Source organism: Mya arenaria, chromosome 16, assembly GCF_026914265.1.
Source record: "Mya arenaria isolate MELC-2E11 chromosome 16, ASM2691426v1".
NCBI lineage: Eukaryota > Metazoa > Mollusca > Bivalvia > Myida > Myidae > Mya > Mya arenaria.
In genome coordinates this window covers 49,861,126-49,877,232 of record NC_069137.1, presented here as the reverse complement: position 1 = coordinate 49,877,232, position 16,107 = coordinate 49,861,126, and the positions used below count along the sequence as shown (strand labels likewise).

The 16,107-nt window shown below is 33.8% G+C and overlaps 1 protein-coding gene across 7 annotated transcripts in view; it reads left to right on the top strand.

Annotated features, from left to right (window-relative positions):
* The first annotated feature begins 1,110 nt into the window (after window positions 1–1,110).
* Window positions 1,111–16,107, top strand: part of LOC128222086 (uncharacterized) — a 34,048-nt gene continuing 19,051 nt past the window's right edge. For 2 of the 7 annotated variants that reach the window (XM_052930901.1, XM_052930895.1), the window contains exons 1-22: window positions 1,111–2,489; window positions 2,944–3,056; window positions 3,698–3,853; window positions 4,932–5,297; window positions 5,622–5,664; window positions 5,964–6,035; window positions 7,578–7,748; window positions 8,200–8,439; window positions 8,715–8,972; window positions 9,127–9,180; window positions 9,417–9,473; window positions 9,749–9,802; window positions 10,015–10,257; window positions 10,940–11,102; window positions 11,295–11,472; window positions 11,819–11,929; window positions 12,815–12,979; window positions 13,458–13,657; window positions 14,033–14,179; window positions 14,643–14,798; window positions 15,046–15,259; window positions 15,405–15,515. In XM_052930901.1, coding sequence (XP_052786861.1) covers window positions 2,051–2,489; window positions 2,944–3,056; window positions 3,698–3,853; window positions 4,932–5,297; window positions 5,622–5,664; window positions 5,964–6,035; window positions 7,578–7,748; window positions 8,200–8,439; window positions 8,715–8,972; window positions 9,127–9,180; window positions 9,417–9,473; window positions 9,749–9,802; window positions 10,015–10,257; window positions 10,940–11,102; window positions 11,295–11,472; window positions 11,819–11,929; window positions 12,815–12,979; window positions 13,458–13,657; window positions 14,033–14,179; window positions 14,643–14,798; window positions 15,046–15,259; window positions 15,405–15,515 — 3,711 coding nt within the window. In that variant the 5' untranslated portion in view covers window positions 1,111–2,050. The remainder of the gene's footprint in view (window positions 2,490–2,943; window positions 3,057–3,697; window positions 3,854–4,931; window positions 5,298–5,621; window positions 5,665–5,963; window positions 6,036–7,577; window positions 7,749–8,199; window positions 8,440–8,714; window positions 8,973–9,126; window positions 9,181–9,416; window positions 9,474–9,748; window positions 9,803–10,014; window positions 10,258–10,939; window positions 11,103–11,294; window positions 11,473–11,818; window positions 11,930–12,814; window positions 12,980–13,457; window positions 13,658–14,032; window positions 14,180–14,642; window positions 14,799–15,045; window positions 15,260–15,404; window positions 15,516–16,107) is intronic. The other 5 variants (XM_052930898.1, XM_052930897.1, XM_052930896.1 and 2 more) reach the window with 5 other exon arrangements.

Here is a 16,107-nt window from a genome sequence, read left to right as displayed (position 1 = left end):
TACCTACCTACCAGAGGTGGATCCAGGATTTGACGTTAGAGGGGGCGTTACTTCTGGGTGTTATCGTTGGACTCGCGCCCCTCCATAAGAACTGAATTTTACTTAGTTGAAAGCGTTGGCGGGGTGATGGGGTGGGGTTTGCTCCCTCTATATTTTTCTTTACAATATTTTAGTCCGGAATGGTACATTGTGTGCGTATTGTTTTACTTTTTTTCTCCTAAATTGAAAGGAGGTGAGCCCCCCCCCCCCCCGCATGATTAGCTATTGCCTACCTTCCTACCTTTCTATTTTACGATCTAGTGTGTGTTTCACATAGTATATAAATAGGGTAAGATTCCGTTTTTTAACAAATACGTTTGTTTGGATCTCGCCAGTGGCAATGTTTTACCTTTTAATATATATTCGAAATCCGGATTTGAAGATAAATATTGAATTTGAATTGGATATGAATTTTCCATGCACCGTGAAACAAAAGGGCAATTTGGAAATAAAACACATCGATAATATATGTTAATATTCACAGTTGTCAAACTTTGAACCTAAATAAGATATCCGAAAAGTTTTAAGGCAATTTAACAGGTTTTTTTATTTGTAAAATGCTTTTTTACTTTTACTGTTGCAGGTGCAGGCTGAATCACAACTACAAATATTGCAGTGGGAAACTTCCTAACAAAATACACTTTTAAAAACGTTTTAATTTTTGGCTGTGTAAAGAGAGACGATTTAAATGAAAAACCGAAAATAAACTAAAACCAAAATATCTAAAAAAAATCAACTGAATTAGGTCTCGAGTTCATTAAAAATACGCTAGATCTACATGAATGCATTTACTGCAGAATGCAGCGCTACCGAACTAAATCGAAATATAGTAGTTTAAACATTTTCAAGGTTGCACTTAATTGTTTTAACAGACTGAAACAATGAATAGAACCATGTAAATAAATATGAACAAAGCGATATTAAACGTACAATCTATACAGTGATTAATGTGCGTCAATTGCACAATCAATACAATCTTTTGTGCTTTATATAGCAACTAGGTAAGCTACATGCAGTTTCGTTTTCTGAAAATGAATGCATATCGAGCGCAGTCATAGCTTGTTATCAGCCATATTGTAAACGGAATCAAAACAAGACAGTGAATTGAGCTGTGATTAAACTTTCAAAAACAATATCATAAACATTTTTACGCTAACTTGACTATTGTGTGTAGCGAGTGATTTTTGTCATAAACTTGATTTAATTATATCTGGTGATCTAATAGTTCTACAATCATCGGAATATCGTGTAATATATCATGAAACCATAAAATGGCGGAATTGTTAACTCTCTCAGCGGACGCTCCATTCATATTATAACATACTGTATAATAACAGTTATACCAGCTGTGTATGTGAATACATGTATATATAACACTGTGTTTATACGTAGTTGGACTATTCTTAAGCAAACAGGAAGTTTTACCTATGTATATGCGTCTGTGGCATGTCGTTTCAAAGTTTCATTGTTCATTTTAGTCTGCACAAGTTTTTTTTTACATTTAAAGATAAAAATAACTTTACGATATATACATCTAGAGTTATACGACAGTGTGGTTATCGTTTATTATATAGCGTGTAATTAAACTCTAAAATACAGCATATTTCACATCAATATATAAAAGCAGCTAAAAAAGAAGCCCCTGTCATATTCCTCTATAATGGATTTAATCGGACGTATGTGCTTATAACGGATATATCATTTTAACTGTAACGATTAATGACAATGAAACGAATGTACAAATGAAAACCTAGTTAGTTTGAAAAAAATCTATTACTTAAATGTTTTCAAAACAAAAGCAGGTTTTGGAAAACTGAAACTGATAAGTTTACTTCTAGTGTTATGAATCAATCATTTAAAAAGGAAACAAATACACATGCGGAAAACAGAAGATAGTGGCGTGAATAACTAAACTTCAAAGGTACTTGTACCTTAATGAATATTTTCTCGTTGTTGCCAGTGAGAAGAATGCTGGTGACACCCTCGAATAAGGATTACGTTGAAATCTAATATGTCAGGCGATACAAATTTATATCGACCTCCATTCAAATCTTGGGTGAAAGCATGTATTGGTCTACGGTACATGCAAGATGGATGCGAAAAATGCGTAGAGGACGAAATTAAATATCAACATTCAACAATTGTCGCAAAGGTCGAAAGTAGAAGCCGGACCCCGGGCTACAAGTATGACTGCAGTGCTTGTACCATCGACAATTTGCGTCCAATTCACCGGAAAGAAAACTGCCCGTACACAAAGAAAAAATGCCTTTGCGCAAGGGAATGTAGCCCCACCCGACGACATTGCCCTCAATACAGCGCCTGTAGTCGATTTCACGACTATGTGTGGGATGAATATCAGGAAGGCTCATGCCCAACGTTTCTTAATAGCAATGTGGAACTCTGGTCTACCAACTTTTGGGAGTTTGGAAAGTGTTTTATTCAAACACAAGGTTTGCTTTAACATATGTTTTATTTACTTGATTAGTTCATTTTAATTTATACAAATAATTATATGCATGATACAATAAGTTATCATACAATAATATTAATTTCTTTTAACTCAATGGTGACGAAAGCTGATAACCTATAGTATCAATCTTGTGTCCGTTTTCTTGGTAGAAAACAGAACTGGTGTCCATTAAGCAAATATTAAATATTATGATTAGGTTTAGTTATTTTCATACTGGATGTTATCCACGTAAAAGGATAATGTACAGTCGACCCCATTGGCTTGAACTCGCTGGATGACTGGATGTAAAGGACCAATTTCTTTATATTGAAGGTAAAAATTCGCGCTTGGTTCGAATTTTTCAAAGCTCGAGGTGTTTATGCTGGTCCTTGGAAGTTCGAGCCAACTGGGTTCGACTGTATAATACGAGATTATATGTGTTTATATCGTTGAAGGCTACAAGGCGGTGACATCAGCTGCAAACACAGATGCTGCTGGGCTTCTTAGCATCTGTATTCATAACAGGACTCTATGGAACATGTTCGGACAATCACAGATAATTAAAGACGTAAGACATACTAAAACAATTATAATGTGTACTATTTTTATTAAAGATGCACTCCCAAATTAGATTTACCAAAATAATACAATTGTTTTACCATACCAAAAAGGATGAATACATGGTGAAAACAATGGTTCTTATGAAGGATACCGTGTTTAATTTGAAAGATGGTGCAAAAACACGGTATTTCTACCTTATGAGACAATAGTAGATCACAGTAAAACTTTAGAACTCACCAATTATTTAATATGTTTGCGTTTTCAGCTATTAACAGCAGGGGCCAATATCCTGTTTATTTGTTTATTTGTTAATTGGTATAGGGCCATTTAGGGTCAATTTCTATAATAAACCCCCCAAAATTGCAAAGCAGGATATTCAGATCGGAAATCTGATAAGACAATTGGGCAATTCGATTAAGATTAATACACAGAGGTTGTGTTCAATACACGTTTTTTGTTGTTGTTTTTATAGTGTGGGTGGGTTGGGGGGGGGGGGGGGGGCAGGGGGCACTTACAGAAGGATTAAACTTTAAGTAATGAAATAACTTCATAAGTGTTATGAATACCGTCCCATGTCTCGTCCGTTTCGTTTGCACTGCTTTTTTATGATAACTTGAATGAAATACATTGACCTTTATTGTGTTTTAGGCACGGAATACAAGGAATGCAATTCTTCACTCAGGGAGGTTAGACGTTTCCAAGGAAAAGTTAGAGGAATATTTAGACTCCATGGTGAAAATGCTCAGCCTCCCGAAACTTCAAAACGACGACAATGCAAAACGCGCCATTGAGAACATTGAGAAAGTAGGTTTGCATTTTTTTTTCGGAATTATTCCTTGCAAATTAGGAAAGAAAGTCGACTTCGGGGAAAATACAAAGTCAGGCCAAAATAGCTTATATAATGGCAAAAACACACCTTTTCACTTTTTAAGCTAACAAAATGATGTGAAGAGTAAGTCTTGTCAAGATTTGGTTTATTTTCAAAAAATTCATTGCTTTCTCATTTAAAATAGTATTCTGCAATTATCATTTCGGAAAAATATAAGTATTTGGGAAAATGGACATTTTTTCATTGGTGAAACCGCCTTGAGAAAGCAGTGAATTTTACCTAAAACACTGGTTTGATACCGGTTGTGATACGAATGATAGTTTTAGTTTTGTAATTATTGATGCATGTTGAGACAAGTGTAAGGTTATTGCCATACAAAAATGTATGATTCCACAAGTAGACTCGTGTTCGAGTGAACTCGTACTCAACACCGACCGCTCCAAGGCAGTTATCTCATTATTTATCGGTTAAGCTATTTCTTTCTACACTGAAAAACATGTTTGCACAATTTGCAAAACTTCTCTGACCAACCAGCTGGTAAAATTTGAGCGAGACCGCTTAATGTTTTACCACATTTACTAAAGTCAACGAACAAAATGTGTTGGAAATGAGATTTCTGTCGAGTTAAAGCTTAAAGTCCTTCGCGATGTTGTTATTGTTTGTGTATGTATGGTTCGTAATGTTAATGAACATATTTCATTAATAAAACTTATTCTATCGAGTGTCTGTTATTGGGTATTCATCCCATTATTTTAGTGGCCAACAAACTTGAAATGAGTTTCATCCGGGTATCCCCCCCTCTCCCCCACTACACAAGATCACACTATTGCATAAAGTCGTGCCAATAAGCGATTAATATAATGTTGTAATAGCTTGTTTCACATTTCTTGTGAAATGATTAACCTTATTTTTCATAATAAAAACGCATAAGCAAATACCGTTTACTCTCGTGTTTTTAACATGTCCTTTGTTTTTAAAGTCAAAACATGTTCTTAAAAAGTGTGAACTGCAAATTAGCCCCATACGTTTCAAATGCGTACATTTTTTCTTCAGCTTAAAACAGAAAACCTCGAAATAACAACAGAGGATGAATTGACTGCGCGGAAGTCAGCTTTGAAAGCTGTTTCAAAAAAGATATCAGAAATCATTGAAAAACTTGACGAGACAGAAAACAACGCAGATCAAGCAAAAGACGAATCGAATAAAGATGATATCACAAATGTGGACCAGCTACACGCTGAGTTGGCTACGTTAACCGTTGTACAAAGTGAACATCATGGAAGAATCGAAGGGTACATACGCGAATTGCAAACAAAAGTGACAGGTATTCAAGAGTCTATCAAAATGCACCAGGAAGACCTAAAAGCTATAGTAAATGGGTTAGATATAAACCATAGCCTACTAAAGGAAATACAGGAGGTGTGTATTATACCATAGTAATCGAAATTAAACTTAAGAATAAACAAGTTACATGTTGACTCCGGTGTATAATAAATGCTTTTTATTGAGAAAAGTTAATTGGTTCGTTCATGTATGACTCATGTAAAAATACAAAACGTTATTTCCACCTAAATACTTAATACAGGTGAAGTTGTAGTGACTGGCTCAGTAACTAGGAAGATTACACAATAAAATAAAGACCACTAAAATCATACCGGCGTCATATGAAACCATTCATTTTTGTTCTAACATACTAACATTTTTATCAGTACATTATGCTAAGGTTTTGTTTTTTCAATTCAGACGCAAGTGGTACAAGGGTTGACCATTACTGAGATAAAAGACGGTATGTTGGTTTTTATCCTTCTGTGTCGATAATGTTATAATACCGCAAGCTCTTGAAAACGCACCACTTATCAAGCCGATGTAATATCGTGGTAGCATGTATACTTAATTTTCAGTTATAAGAAGTGAAGACATTTCTCTATACTGAAGTGAACAAATATAAAAGATGGTAACTTTGCCTCAAAAAAAAAATGAAGTCAAAAGAAATATAAATGTTTCTATGATTATGATTCAGCATATATAAAGCGACCACAGGGTTTGAATTTTTGTCTTATAACATATTTCATTGTATTGTTTTAGATGTAAAGCAGGTTTTGGGTCAATTCATCGAAATGAGGAACAATGGGATGGCCAATGGCATTCCAATACCAGGTAACAATAAAACAGTATTTGTGTTTATAGCTGTACTCTCACAGATTGGTTGTTTTGACAACTTTTCTATTTGTTTGTCTTTGAATGAACCAATATTTGCGTAACTGTCTTGAAACCAGTTTAAAAAGACTAAAAAAGGAAAATTTCGGCAATTAACCAAACAAATGAAATCCGTTCTATTATGAGTTACCTTATATAACTGAATTGAAGGCACTGATGCCAAAATGAGCGGATTCTGACCCCAAAACAGAAATAAAAGGTAACAACTGTCAATTTGTTAAAGTGAAGGCTTTAAATCGTCGACATTTAAAGTGATTGTAATAAATTATATATATTTTCTGCATTTGTATACTAACTAAAGTGATCTCCCTTCCTTAGTATGTTTACTTTTCACTGTGTGTGTCTCCTGGAAAAGGTCACCCGTTACTTCTTCCAAAGTTATATAGCATGCCCCCACGGGGATTCACCATTTCCGTCTCTTCAAAGCTTCAAATACCTTTATTTAACCTTGTGGCATTTAAACATTATTAAGTCATGATATCTTGACGACGGGGTCAAGCAAACAATGGGCACAGCCAAACACCATCATGAACGCTTACAGCAAGATTCAAGACCCATAACTCTTTAACCAATTCCCCTTTGTTTGAAATGCGTTATCATAGGAATTTGTTAAAATCGGAATTTGATCTTGTATGGATCTTTATTTGTACGCATTGTCAATTACAAAAAACTGGTTTAAACCACAACTTAAAAATATTTGGCAGGAAGTTTATCAATCACATTGAAACATTTAGGTTATATAAAAACCATAACTATGACCCGTTGATAAGTGATATTCTCATTTGATATGACAACAATGTTAATTCTCTATAATTATATTGACGAAAGATAATGAGAACTGAAAGGTTGATTAATAACACACAAACCGATCCAGAAGAGCATTGGCCTTAGTGATATACAATACATTACAAAGAAAATGCTGTAATTCTTAAGTTTTTATTTTCATTTTTCTAAAACAAATTTATACATAATTCACCATAATACTTCAAATAAAGAGCCATAATTGTGTGACCAAATGCTTCCAAACTGAATTCATTTCTATGGAGTTAATCAATTTGGAAGGTTTTGGATGTAACTGAATGAAAGTTGAAGGTGAATGTCTTCTTACACTATTAGAACAAATTTAAATTCTGACCTGATACTCTAACTGCCTTCTTTGACAAGAAATATGATATTTGAAAATGGTTGATTACAATACATGTATATATGTCTGTGCCAAATTTAAAACTGAATATTTTACCATGATAGAAATGAAAGGCTAAGTCATGTTGGTTGGCTTTATGGTGCTCGAGACTGTGGTGTTGGGGAGCTATGACAGGAAACATTGTAAACCGATATGACTTTAAGAGTACTTCAAATTGCTCCTGCTGTCATACATACTATCATATTGTGATGGCCTTAGTTTTATCGTCCTCTAACTATTGTTTTATACATATTTTAAGAAAGACCGTATTTTTCACTAAGTTTCACTTTCAATATCAGTCATCCGGTTAGTATTGCTGACGAGGAACATATCCAACAATAAAGAACGAGTTCTTGGGGAGGTGATAGTTGAGGTAGGCGGACATGTCAAGGGAAAGGCGATATTGAAGGACGCGCAGTGGGCTCCAATAAAACAAATGGCCGAAGACTGTCTACAGAAAATGACCATTGGTAAATCCTACGAACTTACTCGTATATATGTCAAACTTTAAATGACGAAATTGCCTTTTGATTTCTGAATTATTTTAAACATCTTAAAATTAATGAGATTCTTTATTTCAAAAAAACGAAAACAACTCGTCGTGCTTATGTAATCGGAAGTAAGTTATATTAAATACATCAGTGAAATACAAGCCGTGAAATGTTCACTGCAAACTAAGGAGTTGAAATTTCAACACTATTTGGAGAACAATTTCTTCGCACGAGGGGCATCCCATGGGAAGAAAATGAGTTTTCCAAGAGGGGATATTTAGAAAATTAAAATTTGTTGAATTTCAGTGTTGATCGCATTTTATTTCACTCGTGATCATAGAAAAACTTCTTATCGATCCTACACTGAAAACCATCCATGTATTTATTCTAGACAAAAGACGTCTTAGTATAATTACTATATTGTTTTCAGACCACGGGGAGGACCAAAGAGACATTTTTGAGGTCAAAAACGAATGTATTGCGATATATGTTCAATGTTGGACTTTGCAATCGCTTATACACTTGTGTGAACAATGCATGTCCGGAAAGTTGACTGAGTTTTTCCGTCCATTGGAGGAAGAAATAAAGAGAAGGCTACCACATTACAGTGACCTTGAACTTGAGGTTGCCATTTTTGAAAAGGATTTGACTCGCTGCATGGATGTCTTTGGTGCGTATATTATCATATATTGTAACATGATTGTAGATAAAATAGGGGAGGACACAAACAAATTAATTCTATATTGTTGAATAGCAGAATACTTTATTATATTATAGTTGCATATACGACGCATCTAAATGTACAATGTTGACGTTGAAAATGAATAAAGCTGTTAATACGTAAATGAATGCATAAGGAATGCGAATAAATTGTTATACTAATTTATGGGGTTTTAACTCGTGAATGGATTATTTCCACTAAATGTGCACTTTAAATTAAAATAGTTGGGAGAGTAAAACGAAAGCTGATGTCAGAACATGCTGGTGTACAAATGGCTATAGTTACTCTGCCAAATGGTTTAGACGTCCGCCCCAGGCATTCGCTGAACAATGAAACTCATCAAGATGAGTTGTGTGGTGGAGATGAAACAAATAGCAATTTGAAAGAAATCGGAACGGATTTGGACATGACTAAAGTACACGATGAAACAATTGATGCTGAAAAAGTTAAAACAGTAATAGAAACTGTTTTCGTTTCTCAAGGTAGTAAAGTATTATTACTTGAAATATTTATAATTTTGAACAAATTTAACAATTCTTGGCATTAATATGTTTTGCAATTCAATAACGTTGTTCAATATAATTGATATAATATTGGAAATGCTACCACTCAAAGAATGTTTATGAATTGTTGTAGATGAAGAGGTTCTTTTGACAAAAAAGGAATCAGGCGATATCGCTATGCGTGCAGGTACAAATTTACATTTGTAAGATTACCTTTTTCGCCTTAAATACTCTTAAAACGGATGATCCAAATTAAATGCACATGTGTGAATTAAGTGCTCGAAAGGTGCATATCAGAAATTCAATGCAACTCTTTTTTGAACTATAATGTATTTTAAATTGGACTGCGCATTGTGATCACCACAAGTAAGCACATTGTTTTGTTGTCGTTTCACAGTAAGTATTTGTTATTTTCAATCCTAGAAGAGTTTGAAAACGAGAGTGCAACATCCTGTAAAGAAATAGATTTAAGGAAGGAAGGTAACGTGAATACTTATTCGGCAATCGTGTTTACAAAAATAATTGAAAAGGAATACAAATAATTGGTGCCCATAAAAACATAAAAAGTAAATAATATAATTTTTCTCCGTTTCTCAGTGTGGCTTACTTTTCGTAATTGAAATATTTGTAATCTTTAATTAATTTACTCTTCTAAGAATGTAATATATTTGATATTGAATAAAGCAATTAAATTTAATTAATCAAATATAGGAAAAGTTACCATTAAAGTGTAAAGAGTGTTTGATTACTTATAGAAAGAGGGGTTTCTTTGACAGACAGTGAATCAGGCGATATCGCCATGTGTGAAGGTACAAAATTACCTTTACATTCTAAATTATTTTTAAAATTAATGTTCCAACTTTTTTGTACATGCGTGTTTTAAGTGTATGAGAAATAATTCGATGCAATATACTTGCACAATAATGTTTTATTGTTTTACTGCAATGTTTTTCCTACGAGTAATCACATTGTTCTGTTTTCCTTACTACATTTTAAGTATTTCTGTAATTTGCGATCCTAGAAAAGAGTGGACACGACATTGAAGCATATAATCAGGGAACACATTTATCTGGAAGGACGGAAGGCAACACGAATACACATTCAGCAACCGTATTAACCAAATTAAATGGAACGGAATGCGACGAGACTGAAGTATACAATAAAATAATTGATGCTCATAAAGATGAAGAAGTAATAGAAAATGCTTCCGACAACGACATTGCAACATCCAATCAGAAAAGAGATTTATCCGGTAGGAAAAAAGGTAAAATTACACATTTGGCAATAATATTTACAAAAGTAATTAACTAGCTGAATATGTGTTTCATTTGGCGATTTAAAAGAGTTTTAGGAGGTTTATGAGACATGAGTAAGATGTACATGTTTCAACTTTGAGTCAATACAATACCATGCTTTATAATAGCAATACACTAAGCAATAAAATAGCATAGTGGTTAGGTATCATTTACCTCCCCCCCCCCACTTAACTGAAATGTTAACTTCAAGTGTTTCGATACTGAAACAATAGAATCTTCATTCATAATTTTTACAATATGTTCTGCTTTCTTGAAATCGTGAGGCAAGCCCCACTATGCGCTCGTTTTTTTTGGGCACTATACAATTACACCAAAATTGTTTTCACTGAGGAAAGGGAAACTAGAAAGGTTCCCGTATTAGCTCATGTCTTTTTCCACATGCTTACATTTATATTATAAACCAAATTTAGCATGACACATTTATACTCTCAAATGAAACATGTTGGCAACAGTGACGCATAAGTATGCAACTGCCATAAGTTAGACAAGATTCAAGATTCAAAATATTTATTAAAGTAACTTAAACATATACATGCTTCTCGTTACATGATATTATGAGTTAAACAAGGATGCAAAAATATGATTTGGTTCTATTTAACACTCATGAGTGAAATATGTTTATACTTTCAGATGTCACATGTTTATTGTGTAGTCTGGCATTTGCGAAAAAAGAGGACTTCAAACTACATCTTGCTGACCCCTCACATACACTGAGACTGATTCCACCATTAAGACAATCATCGAGATTCCGTGAACCCCCGAAGGGACCAGCAGAATATAAACTGTGCCCAAGGTCGGTAAAAGTTAAAGTATTGTCTTTTTTTTAAAGATCTTTAAAGATATGTTGTCGGTTGATTATCTTTAGTTGATGTTGTCAACTGAACTTTACTTTGCGATGAAAAAGAATTAAAAGTAATGTAAAGATAGTATAGTCCTTTAATCGTGTATGGTAATCTTTCATTAGCGTTATGTACATTGAATTTAGATTTGAAAAACATCCAAGATGTTCTGTTTGTTGTACGGATGCACATGGAAAAGATGAACTAGATGAATGGAACGCACTCAGACGAGAACACATTGATAATATAAATGTCATTGGTGTCAACTTGGAAACGCCAGAAATGGAAAAGGTTACTGCTAATTTCCCTCCGTTTGATTTGCCAGTAAGTATGACTAACGTTAAACTTTACTATCTTGAATATGAGTTGGTGTGTCTTTTGACGAGTTTCTTACTCGATTATGCCATGAAAGTTTTTTGTTATACATCTCAAATTCGTTGGATGTACGGGCTTGTTCCTACCTTCAGCATTGTTATACTTGTATTAAATGCAAAAAAAAATACAATCTGAAAAAAAATGAAAATGGAGTCTAGTACAACTTGTTCCTATAGTTTTCAATGTATTAATCATTATATGTCATAACGCCGGTTTGTTGATAAGGACATTATTATGACCATACATTTGAAAATAAAACCGTAAAGTCGAAACATATAATGAGCATTCATACTAGGACACGGTGGAAAGTGTGCAGTATGCAACCATCAACCAGACCTCTGATCTCAACATCTGTCTACCGAAAAAGCCACTAACTCATAAGTGGGTGTTTGAAATTCAAAGTGACGTAAGTAATTAAAAAATATAAAATAAGATATGATAAATATTATTTCAAATCGTTGGTCATGCAATATGACATGTCTTATATCGCAGTTAACATGATGCAGAAAATAAATCATATTAGTAACGTAAATTAAGAGAATGTTTGATGATATAAAGATAAGGTTCATAGAAACTGGGATTGTTTATAACATATTTCTACATAAATAATTTCGCTGGTCAGTTAATAACTACTTTGTTTATGCTTGAATGTCTAGAATAACCTTCCTATAAATGCCACCCCAACCTCTTAATGAGGAGAATTGCACAATGATGTTTATTGCCCGGAATATGTATTGCCCCCTGGTGTATATTATCGTTGATAAAATCTGAGATATTAAAAAGCATTCCCAGATCATCCCAGTTTATTTAAATATAGCCCTCAATGACAATTAGCCTATGAACAAAACACAGGACATTTGACACACTGCTGTGACATCAGGGCCCATATTTACCAATGTTTTGAGTCTTAAGTCTCAATTTTGTTGTAAAATGCTATTTTAGAAGCAGAGATGCTAAACACTGTTGTACCTGTTACGAATGATCTGTTCTACATTTAAATATGTATATGTTTGAAAAAAAATGTTGTATGAAACTCTGACTCAAGACGTGGGTGATTACCGAGGGGCGAATGCGAAAAGGTTCTAAGTGACATTAAATAAAGAAGACGATAGAACCTTTTCGCTTTCACCCCTCGATACGGACCCAGGGCTATCAACCGGTGATGCATAGCTACTTAGCTAGGCATTTCCAAGACAATTTGTTTTTAAACTTCACCTTTAAGGCTGCACAGTAACATCAAATGTAAATTAATAATCGTCGCACACATTAGTTTTATATCATTGTTTCGAAGGTTTTTCTCCAAAGAGTGAAGCTAGCAAACGATAGTGCAATAAACGTGTTTTCGGTTTATCGTGTCTATGACAAAACGGAAGACACCATCGTTTATCCTTCTTCACTGGAGTGGGAAAACAAAAACAAATCAAGAAAAAGAGATTCATTCCAGTACGAAATAGAGGTAAATATGGTATAATAATATTAAAATGTTCAGCGATTGTTAGGAAATTTAGTACATAAACTAGCACCTACCGATTTGTTCTTTTGAGTGGTAAGCTCTGAAAGTAAGTATTGCAATAAAAAAAACTACGGGAACAGGAACTGCAGGTAAGTCAATAATGTTTATTCTGTCACTGCCCATGTAACTGCTCCCGAATAATACTTGCTACTGGGAAAAAGCAATTGATGGATATTAGATATTTCTGGATAATTATCATTACTGGGTAGTTGCTTGGTAATTGCAAGGTTACAGTATTTGTTGAATAATATTAATTGATAGATAATATTTATTGCTGCATAATTGCTGGGTAATAGTGATACGGAAATGTGTTTTTATATGTTTTAGAAAATAACTTCAAATAATGTATTTCGGAAACATTTAGTAGATAGCATAACTTATTTAATGTTTCTTGCAATTCTTATGTACCGTTTGCTTTTAGGTGGCTTTCTCTGCAGAGGTATACGGTAATTTCCATGAGAGAGTTATCTTTGATTTTGGTCATACGCCTGCTGTTTGCAAGAAACTAACCGTAAGGACAACACAAAACACTAAAAACAAGACACCAAAACATTCACAAAGTAAGGATCAACATACGCGTTGGCAGGCAAAAGACGTCAAGGTTGTTGAGTTTCAACTAAGGTTAGTGTAACAAGCAGATTAAACTATCTATTTATTGAATTATAGTTTGATAAATTCTTCTAGCAGGGAATGTTATCCTGCTCTGATTTCCAAATCAAAAGTCAACGAACACAGGGCTGAGACACAATTTCAACGACGTCGCTTTCGTTAAGTCCGCATAAAATTAGTAATGTTTATCTAAAATACTACAATGAGCTGTAATTTAACATTCCTTTAAGGCACATAATAAAAAAGTTTTTTTAATACATACCTGGGGAATACCAACAGAAAATATTAGCACCGTATGTCGTGAAATATAGCTTTTGGTGCTTTCTCGGTGAAATAATTATATTGAGATTTCAGTGTGCACTTATCCTCTAGTTAAACATGTTGCAGAAACCAGGAAGAAAGACAGCTTTTAGAGGAGTATTCTATTGATAAATTTGATGAAGGTACATACCCGTCTACGCCATCGCCAACTAAACGTGATTACACCAATCTAAAAAGAGCCATGGAAATTTCATCACCAGAAATATTCTCCAAGTAAGATTTAAAAATGTAAAACTCTCTTAATGATATACTTACCAGTTTATTTTTCTTACTTTTAATAATTGCTAGTAAGTCTACAAAACTCTATTCACAAATTTTAAGCATTGCATTTTGCATGGGCAAATGTCATAAAGAGATTTATATCATTAATATACGCCATCATAAAATAACTTTATACTCATTATTATATGTTAGATATATATAATCAGCGTTATATGTTTTGACATGACGTTATTTATGTGAAAATCATTGTAAATTGCGTGCGTTATAGAGCGACGTTTAATAAAGTTTGCATGATAAATTAATACGTATTATATAGATGGTTGTCATTAAAATCGAACATTATCAAGCTCCTATACGGAAATCGGTACACCAACTAGACTCGTTTGATACATTATTTATTGTTTGATCAGTTATTGGATTTAAAAGATAAACATTTCAACATAATTCGTTTTAGAACGGACGACGAAAAGACGGATTCAAAAACGTCGAATACAGGAGAAGATTACGAACAGACACATGGGGTAAATAGACCAACCTTGAGTGAATACAAACGGCGCATGCATAAACTCCTGTACTTCGAAGAGAAAACGCAACTCTCTGTCATTTCAAAGTATGTTGAATAGTAAGACTAAAATTAAGTTATTATCAATATATGTTGTGTTTTACCTATCATCCAAGTAATTTGAATAATTATATTAAGCTTATATTATTTTCAGCACGTGCTCCTGTGTTTTACTCAAGATTGAACCAAGGAAAACATGTACAAATTAAGGACTTGTTCCATTTTTGGTGTATTTAGAAGAATTAACATTTTACATCCACCTATGATTTAAGATGTGTTCCATTAATTTATTCAGATTTGATGGGAAAAGAAAATTGACATTTAAAAACGAGTTGCCACCTGTGATTGAAACTTGCTCAGAGGCATATTACGCAACAAACGGCGCTTTGTTCACAAATATTGAGCTGAAAGATGAGCTGTCCGAAGATACCACTGCTGGGAGATTAGTCCTCCGAAATTCTGATTCTGTTTGGTTGACCCCTGTTGGATCACGAAAAATACCTGAAAAAGTACGTTTAACATATATAATGTGTATAGAATTTGATATAAACTTGTTTCAACATGTCGGTATAGGTATAGGTTTTCATGAAGCTGCTGTAGTTTATTGTTACCAGAGAAGAAAAATAAATTGCTTAATATAATCTGTTCTACTAGGTATATGAAGCCGGTGTGCATCATCGTCAAAGGAATTTTCTAGACTTTGAGCTATCCCCGGTGTGTGTTTCCGAACTTGGTTTAGAGACGAAACAGACGAGGAATTTTGAGGTACCGTTTTTGTCTCATTTAGATCAGTGATAATACTTTCTGACCTATTATATGGTATTCTTACTCGGTATTATGTTTAACATTTTCTTTAAAGCTAATCATGTGTGTTAGGTATTGACTGAAAATGAACTAAACCCAATTTGGTTTGTGAAATAAAAAGAATACGAAAGGATTATAAACCCATTTTAACGACTCCGTCCAAACCGACTGAAAAAGTTTACAAGGAACATTCGAAAGATGGCGTGTCTAACTGGAAGAGTGCGTCGCTCACAAAATAAATTCATATGAAACTATGAATAAACGGCCTTGGGAATGTAACGGTATTAACAAGTTTTGATCGCCCAAATTGCCGACTTTAATACAATCTGAACACCACTGCAATTTTTCATCAAAACAGCCTCGGATGTACATGGAAGGTTTACAATGTCAAAATTCTTCACATTAAACTACGCTACCAGCAGAACGCTTAGTGATTTTGATTTTGCATCAGTTAGCCAAAGGACTTAACTCTTAGATATCTTTATGATTTATGCAATAATACACTTCACTGAGAATCATTTTGAACTTAGTAGAATAGAATACCCGATAAAAC